Source organism: Peromyscus eremicus, chromosome 18 (assembly GCF_949786415.1).
Source record: "Peromyscus eremicus chromosome 18, PerEre_H2_v1, whole genome shotgun sequence".
NCBI lineage: Eukaryota > Metazoa > Chordata > Mammalia > Rodentia > Cricetidae > Peromyscus > Peromyscus eremicus.
Window position 1 is genome coordinate 27,178,354 of NC_081434.1, and position 19,568 is coordinate 27,197,921.

General features: G+C 35.1%; 1 protein-coding gene across 1 annotated transcript in view; it reads right to left on the reverse strand.

The window, feature by feature from the left end:
* Cep290 (centrosomal protein 290) overlaps positions 1 to 19,568 on the reverse strand; it is an 80,180-nt gene that overhangs the window by 12,286 nt on the left and 48,326 nt on the right. The window contains exons 33-47 of the mRNA XM_059245235.1: positions 18,746 to 18,910; positions 17,732 to 17,839; positions 17,408 to 17,542; positions 15,835 to 16,101; positions 15,159 to 15,266; positions 14,344 to 14,543; positions 12,699 to 12,912; positions 11,354 to 11,491; positions 9,050 to 9,271; positions 8,443 to 8,565; positions 6,457 to 6,602; positions 5,995 to 6,150; positions 4,880 to 5,003; positions 2,540 to 2,674; positions 1,076 to 1,162 (exon numbers count right to left, since the gene is read on the reverse strand). Coding sequence (XP_059101218.1) covers positions 1,076 to 1,162; positions 2,540 to 2,674; positions 4,880 to 5,003; positions 5,995 to 6,150; positions 6,457 to 6,602; positions 8,443 to 8,565; positions 9,050 to 9,271; positions 11,354 to 11,491; positions 12,699 to 12,912; positions 14,344 to 14,543; positions 15,159 to 15,266; positions 15,835 to 16,101; positions 17,408 to 17,542; positions 17,732 to 17,839; positions 18,746 to 18,910 — 2,328 coding nt within the window. The remainder of the gene's footprint in view (positions 1 to 1,075; positions 1,163 to 2,539; positions 2,675 to 4,879; positions 5,004 to 5,994; positions 6,151 to 6,456; positions 6,603 to 8,442; positions 8,566 to 9,049; positions 9,272 to 11,353; positions 11,492 to 12,698; positions 12,913 to 14,343; positions 14,544 to 15,158; positions 15,267 to 15,834; positions 16,102 to 17,407; positions 17,543 to 17,731; positions 17,840 to 18,745; positions 18,911 to 19,568) is intronic.

Sequence of the window (19,568 nt, forward strand, 5' to 3'; positions counted from 1 at the left end):
TGGCTGGGGGTCACCACAACATGAGGAGCTGTATTAAAGGTTCGTGGCATCAGGAAGGTTGAGAACCATGGATCTAGCACATAAAAGTTTCTTTACACAGAACACAATAACAAAGGTGAAACAATGCATTTAAATACCTCAAAAGTAAACATTATAAAGGCAATTTTCTCTAATAGCTGTGGCTTAGAAATTTAGTTTCTGTTAATCTATGGCCTAATAAAGACACCAACAAAGATAATTCACTAGTGATTTAGTTAATTTTCAATTGAATAAAGGAACGTGCTTAGCTCTGGGCAGAACAGGACTGCTGCAGTCATGAACTCCTAACAGCTGTGGCTTGTCACACAAAACCAGCAGATGAAGGCGGCAACATTCTAGCATGGATAGAGAAGAGGTTCATGAGCCTCTACCGCTAAACCTAGGAGTTATAAGTAACTGATGAGTTCTAGAAAAGGAGAGTTAGATTTTCATTAAAGGGATGGCTCCTGGTAGCTCAACTGTGCTTATTGGATGACCGCATACCCAGAAGTATGCAGACAGCATAAATGGAGTCTATGGGTTATTAACATAAAAAAAAACTATACAAGGTTGGAGGGTTAGGGAAAAGGGGGTGGAATATGGAGAAGGTAAAGGGGAGAAGTTGGAGGTGGATATGATCAAAATAAATTGCACCAAATTTTCTAAAAACTAATAAAAATGTTAACATTTTAGGTAGCATTCATAATATGCAATGAAAAATTCTAAAACAAATATTTATATAAAACTTTAATATCACCTTCAAAATGTCAAATATTGTTTATAATTTTTGTACTTCTTAAAAGAGACAAAATAATATTCATACTTACACATACATGATTACATATTTTCACTTTGAAACAAATGTTGACTGTCAATGTTTGTTCTGAGTACTTTCTATTAATGCTCCAGTAGTTTTACAGAATGCATCATGCATGCCATAGTTTTAGTACCTGAATGAGCTTTTGTATCCCAAGTGCTTCAATTTATACCACTCAACAATACAAAATCAACAGGAGATTAAGCCTTTGGCGCTAGCTTCCTAAGAACGTAAACTCACCCCTCTGACTTGACCAAGTTTCCGTTCAACTTCCATTTTTCCTTTCTTAAGAAATTCACACATTTCCTTCAAATCTCTTACTTGATTCTAAAAGATAAAAGAAAATAACAGCAATCTGTCATGACGATATAAGAGCCTTGAAAAAAAGAGAGGAAGGAAACATAATCTGAATTAAAAATCTAAACGGTAGAACCACACTCAACAGTTGTGTCTCTAGAGAAACTTTGACATGAGACAGGTGCAGCTTGTTTTTTGTCACACGCTGGAGTAACCTGAGTGAAGGAACCTCAAATGAGAAAAGACGTCCATAAAGACTATGAGCCTGTGGTGTGTTTTCTTGATTCAAGACTGATGTAGAAGATTCCAGCTCACTGTGGGTGGTGTCAACCTTGGCAGGTGGTCCTGAGTTTTATAAGAAAACAGGCTGAAAAGCCCTGAGGAGCAAGCAGGTAAGCAGCTTCTCCCCGCCCTCTCCCCCAGCCTCAACTCTTGCCTCCAGGTTCCTGCCCTGATTCCCTTGACAGTCTGTGATTGAAAGTCTAAAGTGAAATAAACCCTTTCTTCCTCAGATTGCCTTGGGTCATGATGTTTAAGACAGCAACAGAAACCCTAATTAAGACAACATGTTCAATAGATTGCAGAGTATTATGCACATAACAATTTAATAACTGAGTTACTGTCCATAGTGCACACTCATAGACACTTACACAGAAAAGGAACGGAAGTCATTGCACTGGTTTTCTCAGTGTACACATCAGAATGAGAAGCATGAAGCTTAACTGTATCACCACCAGTGGAATGACAGAATGCTAATGTTCTTGATTAGAAAAGAAGACTGAAACAATTAGCTGGCCAAGAAAAAAGCTATCACCATTATAGGGTGAGATATAGAAAATCAAAGATAAAAACAATTCATTAACATCAGAAGTAATTTAGAAGTAAAAATTCTAAAGAAACAATTACATTTCAGTTATTACAATTATTAATGAAATATAAGAAATATCCTCTTACCTTGGGACACATGAAGTTGACACTTCCATTGTCTGGAATTCTTATTACCAGTACGACCCTCTATCGTGTAGAATTCTTGTGTCAGTATGACCCAACTCCTCGCTTCTCCACCAGCCCTTCTAGGCAAGCCCTCTCATTATTCTGATCCCTTTCTACTAACCGTGCTTCCTGTTTTCCCTTAGCACTTCCCATTGGCTGAGCCATTTTATATTAACTTGTTTGCTTGTTGACTGGCAATCCTCCTCATTGGAAGACAAGTTTTATTAATACTTGGATTTTTAATGACTGCTATCTCTAGCACCTAAAAGTGGGGACTCAAGAAATGCCTCTTAAATGAGAAAATGTACATAACATAACATCACAAAGACATCTTATGAATATGTAATTCAGAAAGTAATATAAGTAAATTTAAGTGTATTGCGAATTTAGGCATTTTTATAAAATTAAATTTACCTTTAGTCTTGGCAAATCTTTATTTGCTTGTTCAAGTTGAAATTTCAGCTCAATATTTTCCGATGACAACTTCAGGTTTTCCCTCTGCAGTTCTTGTTCTTTTTGATAATGATCACCTGACTCTGCCTCTGAACTCTGGAACATGAAATGTAGAATATGTTCAACATTTAACAAAAGCCACGAAGACAAACTCAATAAGGAGACATTGTCCAAGTGAACTTTTTAAAAGGAATGTGGGAGGGAAATAGCAAGCATTACAGAAAACCAAAACCAAGTAAGACAGATTAGAAAGCCTCCAGAAAAGGTAATTTTTAAAAGTTAAAGCAGAAAGCAAAGTCAAGTATGGCTTAAAAATCTATACATACTCTGCCTTCATAGATATTCCCATACTGTTTAAACTGTCCAATACTGGTTTTGTTAGCTCAAAATAAAGGTTATCCAATTGTGAGGGATGGGATTGTTCCTCCATATTTCAGAATGTAACCTTATTTGCCTTACAGAAATAATAAGTTAAGAGGAGGTTGTTAGGGTTGACCCTGACTGAGGAAGGTTAGCTCCTATGCAAAGAGGAAATCAGGGGATCTGGACAGAGACATGTTTTGCAGGGAGATATAGTAAGAAACTTTACACTATACTTTGTTGAAGTAGTCTATTTAAAATAATATTGTGTAAATAAATCTTATATACTTTCCTTTACAGTATATTTCAAATTATTAACATTATACTGTGCTTCCAATATACAGTCTTTCTTAGACCAAATATAAAAAAATAAAATAAAATAAAAGGACACAAAATTAAAGACATAGAACAGCTGGTAGGAAGGCAGCATTGGTTCAATTTTTTTTTTTTTTTGTTACAGGATACATATGCATAAATGCAATGGCAAGAAAAAGATACAATCTTCTGCATAAGCCACACTAAGTAACAGGTCCCTGCTAATCACATGGCCCAAGCATGTATTCAGGCCCTTCTACTATTAGTGTACTACAAAACAAATCCTGTCGTTTACAAAGATCCCAACTTCCACATCTCGGATGGTTTTTAAGGTCTCCATCAAACATGAAAATCTTTAATTCTCTGTTTCTAAACTGTTTTCTCTTCCTGAAGGTTGTTTATCTCTGGTAGATAGTCAATCTGATTAATGATAGCAGTACCAATGACTGCTTCATAATAATTTAATTATGACTTACAGAAAAGGTTATATCTGAAGATTATACATAAAAATATTTTAACATATTTCTTATCAAACCATGAATGCAATTACTAAATAATAAATTTGCAAATTTTTCCTCTTATTTTCTGAAAATAAAGTTAAAAACAATTGTGTGAACTGTCTAAATTTCTGGAAAATGGTTTATGAAGACGTGTTTTTCTTTTTACAAATCCTATATTCTTTGTTAAATTGTCACTATGTATGTATATGACTTTTTGTAAGTAAACTCGGCTAATAAAGAAGTAAAGGACTGCAGTGTATTCAGATCAGGGCGTTTTTCAGGACTGACACATCAGTTTCCTATCTGGCCCATACAGCATCCTCAACACACTAGTGCACTCATCAGCATGGTAGCAACATCATGGTCCTCAGAAGTCCACCTGGACCAATGTTATGTGACTGACATTTTTGGCTCCATGTTCCTTTATTTTCTCATCCTTCCCAGCCCTATTCTTCTTCTCATTTTTATGTTTTGGGTTTTCATTTTCACAAAATTATTAATTTTCTTACCTGTAGGAACTGATATATGTTCATAATCCAAGTTAAAAAAAATCTGTAAAGCTGACCTAAATTTGCTTGATTTACTATTTGGTATTGTTTCCATACTTAAGAGTGGGATCTACAACATTTCTGTAATGGCACAGAATATTTGTATTGTTTCTTCTCACTTTGGTTCTGAGTGTGGTTATGTGGCATTTTGTCTGTTCATTTCTTACTTCTGCTGGTATGCTCTTGCTGTTGGATTTTTTTATGAAAAACATTGTTTCTATATTTGTGAACACTAATACCAATGGCGGAAACCAGATGGACCACATCAGAGAGGAAACAGGGATGCAGCAAACTTGTTAATCATTACTTATCAACTATGATGCCCAGCAACATCTCTAACTAGTGCTGGAACTGCTAGGAATCTTTGTAATGAAGGTTTAGACAAAGCATAAGTATTTAAATTAACCACTGTCATATCAGATAGGATTAAAGAAATGATTTAGCATTAGTTAGTAAAAGTAAAAGTGAATGTGTTGTGCCAACATCAATGAGGAGGATCTAATGTTTTTGTCTGATTGCCCTTTTCTCCTTTAACATTGGGGTGCGGGGAGCAGGGGAGAGGAAAGATGTATACTTACCAAAGACTGAGGATATGCAGCCTTTGAAAGTTGTTTTTCTAACGTACGAAGCTTTTCTTGAAGGTATCTATTTTGTAAATGTAAGTCTTCCACAACAGAATCTCGTGGAAGAGCTTGGTGGGTCCTATGAGCAACAATCAGACTATTATGAAACCTCACTGTTTCTCAAATTGATTATATTATGATACAGAAAAGAAATAATATATATGTGTATTAACACTCTAACTTAAAATTTTCAAATTTCCAAAGTTCACAAGAAATAAATTAGGACATCATAATTTATATTAAAAGATGATCCTTTTGTATCAGGCAACCACCAAAGACTTCTTTATACCATCAGCTAAAGCGTGTCCTGATAGAGACACATAAACATTTTTAAAGTGCATGCATTTGCTTATACAGAATTACGTAGAATAGCTAAAATACCCACTCTTTTAAAAATATTACATAGTAATTGCATATCATCTATTTCATTCTCAAAAAGCTCCAGCATCCAACAAGGCTCTAATGTTTTCAGTAAATCTTGTCATATCAAGTCCAAACTTACTGGCTGGCTACAAGATCCACCTTACTCGGGAACAAACAAATCTACGAAACCTTAATGACCAGGATTCTTTCTCCATTTAACAAATAAATGCACACTTAAGATGAAGACAACAAGATCCACTCTTGTCTCTACATCTTCACTAAGACTTTGTCTATGTCATATCCTTCCTCTCTAATATATGCATTTGATTAATAAAATTCAGAGGTCCAAACTTCTTGAGTTTGGAGGATGGCCTAATTCCCTTTACACCTCCTTTCTACCTGTCCGTGCCTGCTTAAGCACATGTTTTCAGTGGCTAAAAGATACGATGTAAGGCTTTAACTGAAGGCCAGTTCTATCCAAATAACAGTGTTGAGAAACACCAGAAGTACCACAAAGATGGCATGGGAAGCTCCAAAGAGGAATGATAAAGAGTTAGTTATGACTTAGGCTTACTCCTGAGCTGCATATACATGAAAAAGATAATCAATAAAACCCATACTTGAAGCAATGTATTTACATTTCCATGTGTACAAGCCAAGCAATTCTTTGTCAACATAGACACTCTTAATTCTATGCAACAGATTACCTCATGTATAATATGTCATTTTCTAAGTCCAGATTTCTCTTTTTTAACTCTTCCAACTCTTTCTCCGACTCCAAAGCTCGCACTCCTAAAACCTGATCGACAGTCATGCCTGTTGTCTTCAGTTTCTTCTGCAATGTAAGTTTCTCTCTATCAGCTCTGTAGAATTTAATAAGGAATGATAAAAACATCTTTTACAATTTTTGTTTGGTTTATTAAATTGCAGCTCAGTCATCATCATACCCATAAACAGTAAGTACGCCATTTTGTACTTGGTATGAATTTATTTGAAAATAATAGAAAATTCATTCATAGTTAAAATATAATATGTAGCATTTTAAAGACTATAAAATATGAATCATAAATAACCTAAATTAGAAAACTTGTCATTTATCAAGTAAAATAAACTACAAGATTTCAAGATAAAAATTTCACAGTCTGATTTATAATGAAATTTAAACTCACTTGGCGAAAAGCTCCTTTAACGTATTCAGCTGCTTCGTCAGACTGTGGACTTCCCCTTCTTTCTCTTTTAATTTGCTACGCATTCCCTCGACTTTGGTTTGCCATTTTTTACCTTCTTCCCACCTGATTAATTCTTCTCTACCACTCTGTAAGCAGTAACAAATGGATTATAAAACTGTTAGTATTATTTTAAATCTCATTTTAAATACTGATCCACGTTTTAAAATATACTTCCAAGACAATATATAAATAGTTCATTCTATTATACAAATTCTAGAATCGTTAAGTGTGGCAAACTATTAGGAAGAAAGACCTTCAATTTAAGGAGGCTTTATGCATTACTGAACAGTTAAGTCTCAGGGAAGAGTCTGACTAATGCCCAATGCCCTTTAGAAGTTAAGGGAAATTTCAAATACACGATTTACTTAGGTAAGCTTCTAGAAAATAATTCTGTGTGAATGAGCACGGCAATCTTGTTATAGCAGGACAATTTCCTAATACTGTAACTCACTCTGGTCTAAATGCACAGGACCTTACCATCCAACATGTATTTATTTAGTGCTGCCCATGTGCCAGCTACTACTCTAGAAATGAAGAGCAAAAGCATGTATATAAACCAGAAAAAGGGTAGAAGTCTGCAAATCTTATAATTTTTATTTGTGAACTAACTTGAGCGGTGGCAATATACACAAGAAAAAGATATAAATATACTGAGTAATTAAGAATGGAAAAGACAGGATCTAGGGTCTTACAGGAGTAAACTATCTGGTAAAAGTAATGTTAGTGTTATGGTTGCTAGTATTACAATAAAAGGTACAAAAGAAAGCTGTGTGATACATAATAGTCCCATGTTCTGAAGAAGTCCTGCTGGATTAAAACACTTCTCACAATTGTATGGACTAAGAATTTAATTCCATTTTACCATTTTAACACCAAACATTTTTAGAATGTTTTCCCTATACATTGAATTTAGTAAGAATACAATTACCTTTTAAAAATAAAGGTTAGATATTATTTTGCTGAAAATGCTACCAACAATTGCTTATCATGTTGGAAATCAAATTACAAGCAGTAATATGAATTAGATCATATAAACTGCCATTAGAACACATTTTTACAAGGTATACATCAAACTTTACATTTGGAGGTCTGAATTCACATTAATGTTACATAAGGTATAAACACATGGTTACCTTATTTTTCTAGTGTAGATCATATACATGTTGATATATGAATAATATATTACCATGTTCATTCTTTTATAAATTATTTTTATGCATCTACTAATTTCATTTAGTAAATTTATAACATTATTAAAATTATAGAAGCTTATATTGACTTTAAACTTCATTTAGAATAATATAGGAAATATTATGAAACATGTTTACTATAAATGAGATGTCATGTCTAAAACAGCTGGGAGTTGTGGTTTGAAGTCAAATTCAAACAATCTCCTCCAATACTAGAGACCTTTCAATATGCTTTCTCCAAATCAGTTTCTAACCTTATTTATTCAAATCAGCTAATAAATACTCTTTTAAAACTACAAAACCTTTCCCAATCGATACTTTTTTAAAAAAATATATCAAAGAATAATCTGACTTCCAAAAATATAAATACTATCTAGGAGAATGAGGTATGTACATAAGTAATTCTGCAGCATGTAATGGGATCCTCCATTGGGATTGAGCAAGGAGATGAGAAGATGGGGAGAAATGATAAACTAACTCATGGGCTCCACAGGATGTGAAAAGACACTGACTGTTGGTACTCTAAGATCAGGAAATGACATGAAGGTGCACTACAGGTGTGCCCTCAAGTGGAGTGTAACTTTCTAAAGGTCAGAATCCTGCCACAGACGAGATATCTCAAGTTTATTCAGTACCATAAAACTGTGTCTGAGGCCCTCAAACTATTAGAGTAAATTCTGTTTATCAATACAGGCTTCACTTAGTTTAAAACTACTAATGAGTACATTTCACATACCTTTTCCTTCACAGGTTTTATGTCTATGTCATCCACCTTTCTTTCCAGTTGGCTTTCAAGTTTTTTAACTTTCTTTTGAAGTTCGTCAATTAAACTTTGCTTATTATCGAACAGAGGTTTGCTCTGAAAACATTAAGATATAATGTTACATGACAAATAAATATCAAAGGACACATTAAATGTTCAAATTATAGAAATTTAGTGAGGCTAACATTAGTAGTGTTTTCTACATTATTCTGAGTATCAGTATAACATGGAAGCTACCACTGTACATGGCCCACTGTAGACAAGAAATACAACAGAGGTCACTTAAGGAAATAATCAAAGAGTTGGGTGGTGGTGGCACATGCCTTTAATCCCAGAACTTGGGAGGCGGAGGTAAGTGGATCTCCAAGTTTGAGGCCAGGCTGGTCTAAAGAGTGAGTTCCAGGACAGGGCTGCACAAAGAAACCCTGTCTCAAAAAAAAGAAAAAAAGAAAAAAAAGAAAAAAAAAAACAGAAAAGAAAAAAAGAAAAGAAACTGATAGGCAGTTTTAGTACATACTGTAAAAATCATGCCTTCTACATTACAGATCAAATACATTCTCTGAAATAAATACAATTTTACCTGCAGGCTGCTCGATAGTCTTTTAATCTGTCTTCTCAGTTCATCATTTTCTTGATCAATTCCATCTTTCTCTCTAAGGATTTTATTAAAAGCTTTTTGCTTTTTTTGCAGTTCATTATTTAAATCATTTAAGTCATCAGCTAGTGAATTTTCTTTGTTTTTACTTGTTTTAAGAGCTTCTTTCAATTTTAAAAGATTTTCATTTAAATCTTCAATTTGTGACTAATAAAAGATAATAAAGCATTATTTACAAATCTTCAAGTATCAATGATAAAGCAACAGAAAACTGAAGTTATACTATTAGTATGCATTAGAAATGCAATTCCAATATAAACTTTCAATCACAGCACATAAGGGAAAACTAGAAGCTGTACATATTTTCCCCATTCATGCCAAATGAAACAAGTTCACTAAGAGAACACACACACACACACACACACACACACACACACACACACACACAATCAAGCATCAATTTAAAACAAATCATTTTCAACAAACACCCAAACAAATTTTTTGAAAAATGTTTCATTATTGGTGAAATAATAAACCAGTACCTTTCAACACACACAGCAATGTTTTAATTAAGATTAGCATAACATAACTCTCTGACTTCAAGCACTGTGTGAACTACTTTGTGAAGACACAACATGGGAGGAAGGCCTGGGACAGCAGCCACGAATCTACACACAGGAATTCTCAGCTCTTCTGAACAAAGACAATGGCAGGACCATCCTATTACTATTATTTGTTCTGTAATGGCTTATTCAACTAAGTGTGTAAGTGGGTTTTTTTCATTTGTTTTTGTTTGTTTGTTTGGTTTTTCAAGACAGGCTTTCTCTGTGTAGCTCTTGCTGTCCTGTAACTCTCTGTAGACCAGGCTGGCCTTGAACTCTCAGAGATCCACCTGGCATAAGTATTTTATTGAAAAAATGGTAATATTAGAGATATTAATTAGTATTATTATAATATGTTTAAAGGAAAATTATATCTTGGAGAAAGTTTTGAAATAAGGATGGGAAAAGATGAAAAATTCAGAAATAGTTTTAGAAAATTACTAAAACTATACCAGTAAAGGACAATTCTTTTTTATAAATTTACTTAGTTAACAGATCTTTTTACTATTAACTATGACCACAAGATTGAAAAGTGTAATAGGCTATTTTTAAAAATTATTGAAAATCTGTGGTAGTATTTTATCTGTGCATTAGTAAATAAAGCTTGCCTGGAGAGCAGGGAGACGCTGCCAGCTGCCAGCAGAAAAAGCAAGATGCAAAGATACCAGTAAACCATGAGCCACGTGGTAAAGCACAGATTATAGAAATGCGTTAAGATGTAAGAGCTAATTAACAAGAAGCTTGCCATGGCCATAGTTTAAAGATAATATAAACCTGTGTATGTTTATTTGGGTCTGAGCAGCTGTGGACTGGGCAGGACACAGAAAAACTTCCAGCTATAAAAATCTACTTTCCCAAAGTGTTTAATGGTAGTTAAAGGCATATATGAAAAAAAAAAATCAAAAGTAAATAAAACTAAAAAAATAAAAGTAATTAGATTTTTCATTTTATCACAATATATAATTCTTTGTAAAGAAATTTTTTTGGGGAAAAAAGAGAAACTGTGAGTTATTATAAAATATATATTTAGGAAAAAAAGTTTAAATCACTAAGCTTAATGACCAGATAAGAAAATAATAAAGTACATTGTTAGAAATTAATTTAATGGAAGAAAAGGCTTCAGAGCCAGGCAGCCCTAAAGGTAAAGTATCTTATAAGCAGTAAATAACAGTGCCATATTGGTATGGGAATGGAGGTAAGGAAAAAGCTATATATGTTTGGTGTATTTGTGAGATTTCTTGATCTTCTCCATTTTGCTGTGAACCTGAAGTTATTCCAACAAAACAGCCTTGGAAGAATCCTGAGGGCTAGAAGTTTAGCTCAGTGGTGGAGTGTTTGCCCATGCTGGACTTGAATCCTGAATCCTGGTAATACTTGAGATGTACTAAAAATGCTTTTAAAACTTCTAAATAAAATGTTTCTTAAATTAGTTCTATTAGTAAGCATAGCTCATAGTGGCCTATTTTTTTCAAAACCCTCAAGATGATAGTCAATATACGAGTAACAGAGGGCTGGAGAGATGGCTCAGCTGTTAAAGGCTAGGCTCACAACCAAAAATATAAGAATAACATAAAGCGATATAGTGTTTAAAACTGTGTGTGCATCTATCTCATTAGCCAACAATTCAAAAACCATTCTCTGAACTGATCAGGTATCCGGCCATATTGACAGGTGTGTTGATGCTCACCTTTAGTTCTTTAGTATGTCGATCAACAACCTGCTGGACGTTGAGATTTGCTTCTTTCTGAGAAGTTACGGCAATAATACGTTCCTCAGCTGCTGCTGTCATTTCTGCCCGCAGTTCCAACAGGGCTCGACTAAGTGCCTAAAAATTACAAAATACAAACGTTGTTAGTGGAAAATTAACGTAACATATCAGCAAAATAAAATACAAAATAGGCAGTATTACTTTCTATTAGATGAAAACCCTAAGTGATTTTAAGTATGGTAGTATATACACCCCACGCCTATGATCTCAGCACCAGGTGGCTGAGGCAGAAGATTATGGCGAGCGTGAGGACAGCTTATACCTAGTGAATTCTAGGCCAGCCTGGTTACAGAGTGAGACCTGTCTCAACAAAGAAATGAAAGATTAACAAAAGGAATTTGTTTAAATATAATTCACAAACTCCCAAACCTTTTCAAATGAATTTCCTTTGTAACTGTACTTGGTTCTTCACAAATAGTTGAAAACCCTGAGACTTATTTTCAGAACCAAGCATTATGCCAAGCAATTCATATGATGAAAGAAAGCATATTTTGTTTGAAAATTTCCAAGCTTATATACTAGCAATAAATTCTTCACATAGGAAAAAAAATTCACTTTGTGCATCCATCCATGTGGAATAGACTGAATTCAGGCAGATGAGTAGTGTTATGGACACTGAAGTATTTGCCCATAAAATTCATGAAGTAAGGTGGGAAATGTAGCATCTTCTAAACAGAACAAACAGTAAAACTACTACACTGTATTAAATCTAATGACCAGCTCTTCTCACAAAGCCACTGTGCCTACCTTCTTAAATCCTTCTTCCTTTTTACCACCATATCACCCCAATCCCCTAAATTGTTCAAAATTGTTTCAGCTCCATGAAAACCCAACAGAACATGAGAAAATAATGAAGTTCAGATTTCCTTTCTTACAGAAACTCAATAAATCACCATGCGTAAAAGGATAAATTGTACTATATCTGCATGTTACAATAGCACTACCACAGCAGGGCCATGTGAAAGATTTCCTGTGCACCAGCAGGAAGTAATGCTCACTCTTACTCTAATAGCTCTGTGTGTGCCTTTTACAGGTCTCCACGGCTTCTCTAGGCCTTTTTCGTTTGGGGCCATCTGCCACTCACCTTTTACAGGTCTCTGTGTCTTCTCTAGGCCATCTTGGTTTGGGGCCATCTGCCACTCACCTTTTACAGGTCTCTGTGTCTTCTCTAGGCCTTCTTGGTTTGGGGCCATCTGCCACTCACCTTTTACAGGTCTCTGTGTCTTCTCTAGGCCATCTTGGTTTGGGGCCATCTGCCACTCACCTTCTGCTGCTTCTCCTTCAAGGCCAGCTGGCTCTTGAGCCTGTCCACTAGGTTCCTCATGGTGGTCGTGGGAGCCCTTGAGTTTGCTGCTCTCTGAGCCTGGAGTTCAGACTTCAGACTCTGGGACTCCTTCTGTGCTTGGACAAGAGCACACCGTAAGTCCTCCACTTCTGCTTTCGCTCTCTTTACCTCCCCGGCATGGTTTTCTTGGAGCCTGAGACAAAAAAGCACATGTACTTACCAGACTGGCCGTTGCGGGTAATATTTTGATTTGAAAAACCAAACAAAACAACTTAATAAAGGTATAAAGCCATGACTACAAGTACTTCATATGGTTAAAGACTATACATTTCAGAAATTATCATTTTTTTTTGCATGTGGGAATTAGATGGAAAAGCCTAAGTGATTTTCAGTACAGCACAGTGGTTCATGCCTAGGATCTCAGCACTGAGACAGCTGAAGGGCAAGATCACAGCAAGCTTGAGGACAGCTTACACTATCCAGTGAGTTCTAGGCCAGCCTGGGTTAGAGTGAGGTATGTCTCAACAAAGAAATGAAAAAAGATGATATAAAATGTAAGTTTATAATCTAGTACATGGCATAAGATTAATATACAAAAAATAAATTCTCCTGTATATTCAATAGAACAAGAAAAACAAAGACAAAAGAAATACTTCATACTATTTTCAAGAGAAAAAAAAAATCTCAAGTGGCAACTACTTACATATTCACAAACATGTTTTCGAGGTATCTTGGGTCCAAGAGTAAACAGTCAAAGTTCTATTAGAGAATGGAATCCTAAGTGGGTCAACATTCTCACTTTCATCAGATATGAAGTAAGGCCCAAAAGATGGTTCTATGATTAGAAACTGAACAACCAATTTTATGTTTAAAGGTCTATTTCTAAAAATGACTGAATAATGATTCCTTTCTCTCTCTCTCTCTCTCTCTCTCTCTCTCTCTCTCTCTCTCTCTCTCTCTCTCTCTCTCTCTGTTTTTTTGGGACAAGGTTTCTCCATGTAACAGCCGTGGCTATCCTGGAACTCACTCTGCAGACCAGGCTGGTCTCCAACTCAGAGAGATCCACCTGCATCTGCCTCCCGAGTGCTGGGATTAAAGGCGTGAACCACCACAGCCTGGCTAAATTACAATATTTAATATACAGGATGTTGTGAACACCCTGGCACTAGAGTTTCTTTGTAGCTTTAATTAACAAACATTTATTGAACCTCTGCTTTTTATCACATACCCTCAGGTGTTTAAAAAAAAAACTGTATGTGAATTTAAAACTTTCAAGTTATTTTTGTACATTGTTCCACAGGGCCTTCATCTAACCACCCTGAAGCAGCCCAAGCAAACACTGCCATTTTCATTTACAGAGGATGGCGTGGGCAGTGGAGGTGATGAAAAATCAGATTTTTGAGTAAGACTGACCAGTTACAAACTGTCATTTTCCCACGTCCACTCAGTCACACTACTGAGCCTTCCTAAGGCCTTATTCCTAACGGAAAGCAGTGAATCTCAGGTAGTCCGTCCTGCGGGCCGAAGGGGAGGACAGACACCAAGGCCTTACAACAGCGCTCACACAGGCTTCAACAGAGCCCAACCACCACTTGCTCACTTGTACAAGATTTCTAAGATTTACCGTAATTTGGTATTTTCAAATTCTCTGACTTTTAACTCAGTGATTTCTTTTTGTCTTTCCAAATCTTTTGATACTTTCTTGAGTTTGGTCAAAAGTGAGGCCAGAGAGTCATCTTGTTCTGCTACTGTCTGCTCCATCTCGGCCAGACGGATGAAATGCTTGTTGGTAGGTACTGGAACAGGAGGCTGTTTTATTAAGTCCTATGAAATATGAATATATTAGTAATGAGTAAGTATAATCTGAAACTATGACTCATCCTTTACATTTCTTTACGAAGCAATGAAGTCTGCAGTTTAGGAGGAAAAGAAGGCTCAGGGAAGATAGGCTATAGACTGTCCTCTGTATGCCCTGTTAATTTTAGCCAGCATGTAAGTACAGTGGAGGGTTCTAATGGTGAATTAATGAGGTGAGGCTTGAGAAGCCTCACCCCACGGGTTAAGAGAAGAAGGACCACTTTTCACAGAAAGAACACAATGAAAAAAGGAGAAGGTAGGAGGTTAATTCAAAAGATGGAAAATAGATACAAATAAACTTATGGATGGAATTTGAAAAAAAAAGAGTAGACTCATAACCGGAGGCTTTGAGTCCATGGTAAAGGAATATAAATATGATTCTATAAGCAGTGACAATTACTGAGGATTGGATTTGGGTTTAAGAAAAATAATCACGTTTTCATGATCAGAGCTGGCTTTCATGAGATTATTTTGTCAAAACAAAGATGGTGTGTGTTCTACTGTGAGATATGAAGAGGTAAATTTGAAATTATGTGATCTCAAATCTCAATAGAGAATAGAACAAAGTACTCAGAACCTTACCTGAGCTGTCTGCTTGAATTTATTGAGTGAACTATCAGCCTGTAGTTCTAATTTATGATGAAGAACATGAAGCTCTTCCTCATGCTTCTTAACAAGTTCTCTTTGTTCCTGTTTCATAGAAAGTTGAAGCTGTACTATGAATTATGACTGAAATAGATTCATATTCTAAAAGATCTCAGTTAATCTTTAATCTTCCAAATCCTCAAAACAAGAAAGACATAATTTCTCCATGCGTATGTATATTAGGCCATTATACATCTCTGCTAGCATGTGCTCATGTTGACCACCCAAGAATAAATTACAATTTATTCTTAACATGTATCCGTCACCCTTAATTTGTTTCTGAAAACATTTTAAAATACTAGCTATCTCTCCTACTGTTCTAGAAAATTAATCTCCACAGATCACCACTGTTTCAATTTTTATTGGTAAGTTCATCTGACATTTCCTAAACCATCTAGCTTCACCATAGCAGATACCCATTTACCTCAGTCCACAAGAGGAAGATACATGTATACAACTGCCAGTTTTACTGACACATCTGTAATCCAATCATGTAAAAGTAACAATTCATAAATAAAATCATCTGAAAGCAAAAACGAACTACCACTTTAAGAGAAATATCATCGGGCCTTTGACTGAAACACACGGTAAGTAAAAGAGCATAAACAAATACCTCTCTGGCTTTTTCTAGAAGATGCTGGTATTTCTTCAGGACTTCTTCCTTTTGATTTAACCTCGCCTGCATGTTAGCAATGGTTTGGTGGGCAATTTTCATTGTGTGATGAGATTTTGGTTCCAGCTCTTTTCTGTCTAGCTCAGCTAGAAGTTTCTCTCGATCAGCTGTGGCAGGCAATCGAAGCCTCAGTTCATTGATTACTTTGTCTCTTGACAGAATATTTTGCTCTGCCAACCGTAAAGCAGATTCTTTTTCTTTTAGTTTCTATAGAAAAGACACAATAATAATTACAGGACAGCTTGTCCTTTAAAATGCCTCATACAAATTTTAGTTAGATTTACAAGCAAACAGTTTCACTTTGTTCTTCACATAGTTATAATAGTCATTTGACAACAAAATTCTATTCATTACATTTTTCTGTGACAGTGCATTTACTCACATATATATTTTAATTTACTTATAAGATTATCACTTGTTAAAAACTTTGTTAGGTTGAACACAAAATGTAATTAGTTAACTTTATTGATATCTTGCAGTTTAGAACTAGAAATGAGTGGTGGTACTAGAATTAGAAAGAAAATGCAATTAAACCACCCCTTTGATGTCAGAAAAATAACACAGAGGAGTTACTCAAGTCTAAAATTGGGATTTAGTTAACAGGTGAATGAGTCACTGCTTGGCAGTGGGAAGTTTACCATACCAAAGCAGAAAAGAAGGTTTTAATATTCAGTAAGATTACAGCAGATATTTTAAAACTAGTCATTGAATAGTACTTTGCAGAAACTAAAAATTTTAAATTAACTTTTCTGAATTGATTAAATAGGAAGAATTTTACTCAACAAATTCTTCTTAAATGCACTTACTAATATGTTTAGATGTAAACTAAACTTTAAATAATATTCAGCTTATATTATTTTTTAAAATTATTTTATGTGCATTGGTGTGAAGGTGTCAGATCCTCTGGAACTCGAGTTACAGACAGTTGTGAGCTGCCATGTGGGTGCTGAGAATTGAACCCGGGTCCTCTGGAAGAGCAGCCAGTGCTCTTAATCGCTGAGACATCTTTCCAGCCCCAGCTCATATTATTTTATAAATAATTTAATGAGCTGATTTCACCACCTACTAATCAAATTATCTACCTAGATTAAGTAACTTCATTTGCTTCAAGTTTACACACTCAAATAAAATGAACCAAGAAACTATTTAAAGGATGTACAACATATACTACAAAATAAGTGATAAAATAAATGGCAATGAAAACAGCAGTTAAGGGAAGGTAATACACTGTTCAGAAAGCTACAATTAAATGCCTTTTATTACCCTTGATGCTCACTTTTACGTTTAGTGTTCCCAAAAGTAGAATGCAGTAAATAAATGAATGGTAAATTCAAATTAACTGCATGGAATAGTCATTATCAGCTATCAGAAATAGTATATAAGAATAGAAAAAGAGAGGAATTAGCAGCAAATAAACCATTGTATACTTTATTGCCATTAGTAAATATTATTTAAAAAATTCCATAAACATACCTAATAATATACCAATCAAAATACAAATTCTTCCAATTACCTCTTCTAGTGACTTGCAAGTTGCTTGTGTTTTAAGAATTGTTTGAATATTTTCCTTAATTTTTCTTAGAGCAATTTCAAGTTGGTTTGGAAGGGGCAAGCTGGGGTCTGGCATTGATCCTGTAGCCTCTTCAAACTATTGAGAAATAATATGCTTTAAAAACAGCAGAGTAGTACTGAGGAAACAATATTATATCTTTTAAATGTCTGAAAAAATCATAAACTAAATTTCACTTCTCTTTAAACAAAGAAACTCATGACAATTCACCTATAGTTAAAAATTCATGTAATTCAGCGAAGCAGCAAACACAGTCACTTTGCATACCTTTTGTGCTGCACTGAATATTTCATTTTGCTGACGGTCAAAAATGTCTAGTTGGCGCTCCAGCTCAACTTCTCTTTGATCCCAAGCCATTTGTCTTTCTTCATGAAACTAAGACAGACATTTATTTGTGTCAGGCACATACACAGTGACATGAGCAGAAAACAGGCATATAGACAGTTTCTTATTTAACCTCAGCTTTTGCTGTCACGACTATCACTCTTATTATACGGGAAAGGATACAAACTTCAGAGGTCAAGCAACTTGCCTAAGGTCACAGAGGCAGGCAGGTATGAAGTCATGAATCCATTCATCCATCCATGTCAACCACGTCTAATGACACAGATTTTTCAAGCACTATTTGGGGCAATGCAAGCATAGCAATAAACAAAACCTAGTTCCTGTCACCAAGGAACTTACATCCCAGGAAGTAAGAAACAGGCAATAACAAACAACCATGTAAGACACCAGAGGACGGCAAACACTCTTTAGAATGAATCTTGATGGCACAATTTACTACTCAACACCAGGAGCCTTTGCAGTTCATTGGCAATAAAAGGTATGTGAGTGAAGATCTTAAGGCAGTGACAGTGTGAACTATGAACAGAGTTTCTAGGATACAGAAGAAGAAAAACCTAAGCACGGGGAACACAACCTCTGCAGCGAGTGTGTGTTGTATGCCTGTCACCTGGCTCTTAAGCATCTACTTTCTCTACCCCATGCTGTGTTCTAAGTCAACAGTCACAAGGAGCAGAAACTTGACTGCAGAAGTCAAATAACTAATAACAAACACAAATTAACTTTCCAAGTAAGCTCGCTGACATACTGCTTTTTTAAGCTTAACACTTCTGTTACAACTAAGTCAATTTGCATGTTTGGATTTGAAGAAGGAAGAAACAGGTTATTCTGTTACTCAATATAACGGGAGCTGTATTTCATCACAGTAATACAGTTAAGATGTAATGATCTGATGTTTGTAGACTTAACAAAAGAACAGAAATAAAGAGAAAACGAAACCTTGCTCTGCTGCACAATTTCTTCCTCGAGACTGTTGATAGTTTGCTCATATTCAGAGATGATATTATTCAAGTATTTGATTTCTTCTTTACCCTTGACTAGTTCTCGATTTAGTTTAAGTTCTTGAAGGCGAAGTTCTTCTATTTTCACATGCCAATTCATTACCTAAATTGGATATAAATATAAATGCTATATAACTGATCACGATTTTAGTTGAAATTAATGGCAAACTGTATTAAGATTAAAAAAAAAGTTAGCTCATAACCAAGACACGTGGCAAAATCATTTAGAATTTCCGAAGATTATTCTAAATATGTACAATGTTAAAATACAATATTCTTCACATTATTTTCAAATGAATAAACAGATATTAGTAACATTTGCTTTCTGTTTTTCACTCACTGTCACGTGTGTTTTATACACTTACTGTCGTCACGTTATTGACCATTGGCACTACTTTTAAAACTAGAAATCCCACCCTTGTCTACAGTGATGTAGCCACTGGGGACCTACTCACGCTGAGTGGACAGTTTCCCACTCCCAGGAGTGGTGCTGGGCAAGCTCAGTCGGTAACAAAATGAACAGAAGCACATGAAACACAGGACAAGGATTTGATGGGAGGAAGTGGTGGGGTGAGGGAAGAGGAAGATACAATAAAGTGGAGGGATAAGCGTGACAAGAATCATTATATATATATATATAAAACCGTCAAAGAATAAATTTTGAGAAATCAGTCCAATAAATGAAAATTTAAAAAAATAAACTCTAAGTATTTCTACCACAGAGAATATGATTTAATTGCAAGATAATTATTTACCATTTA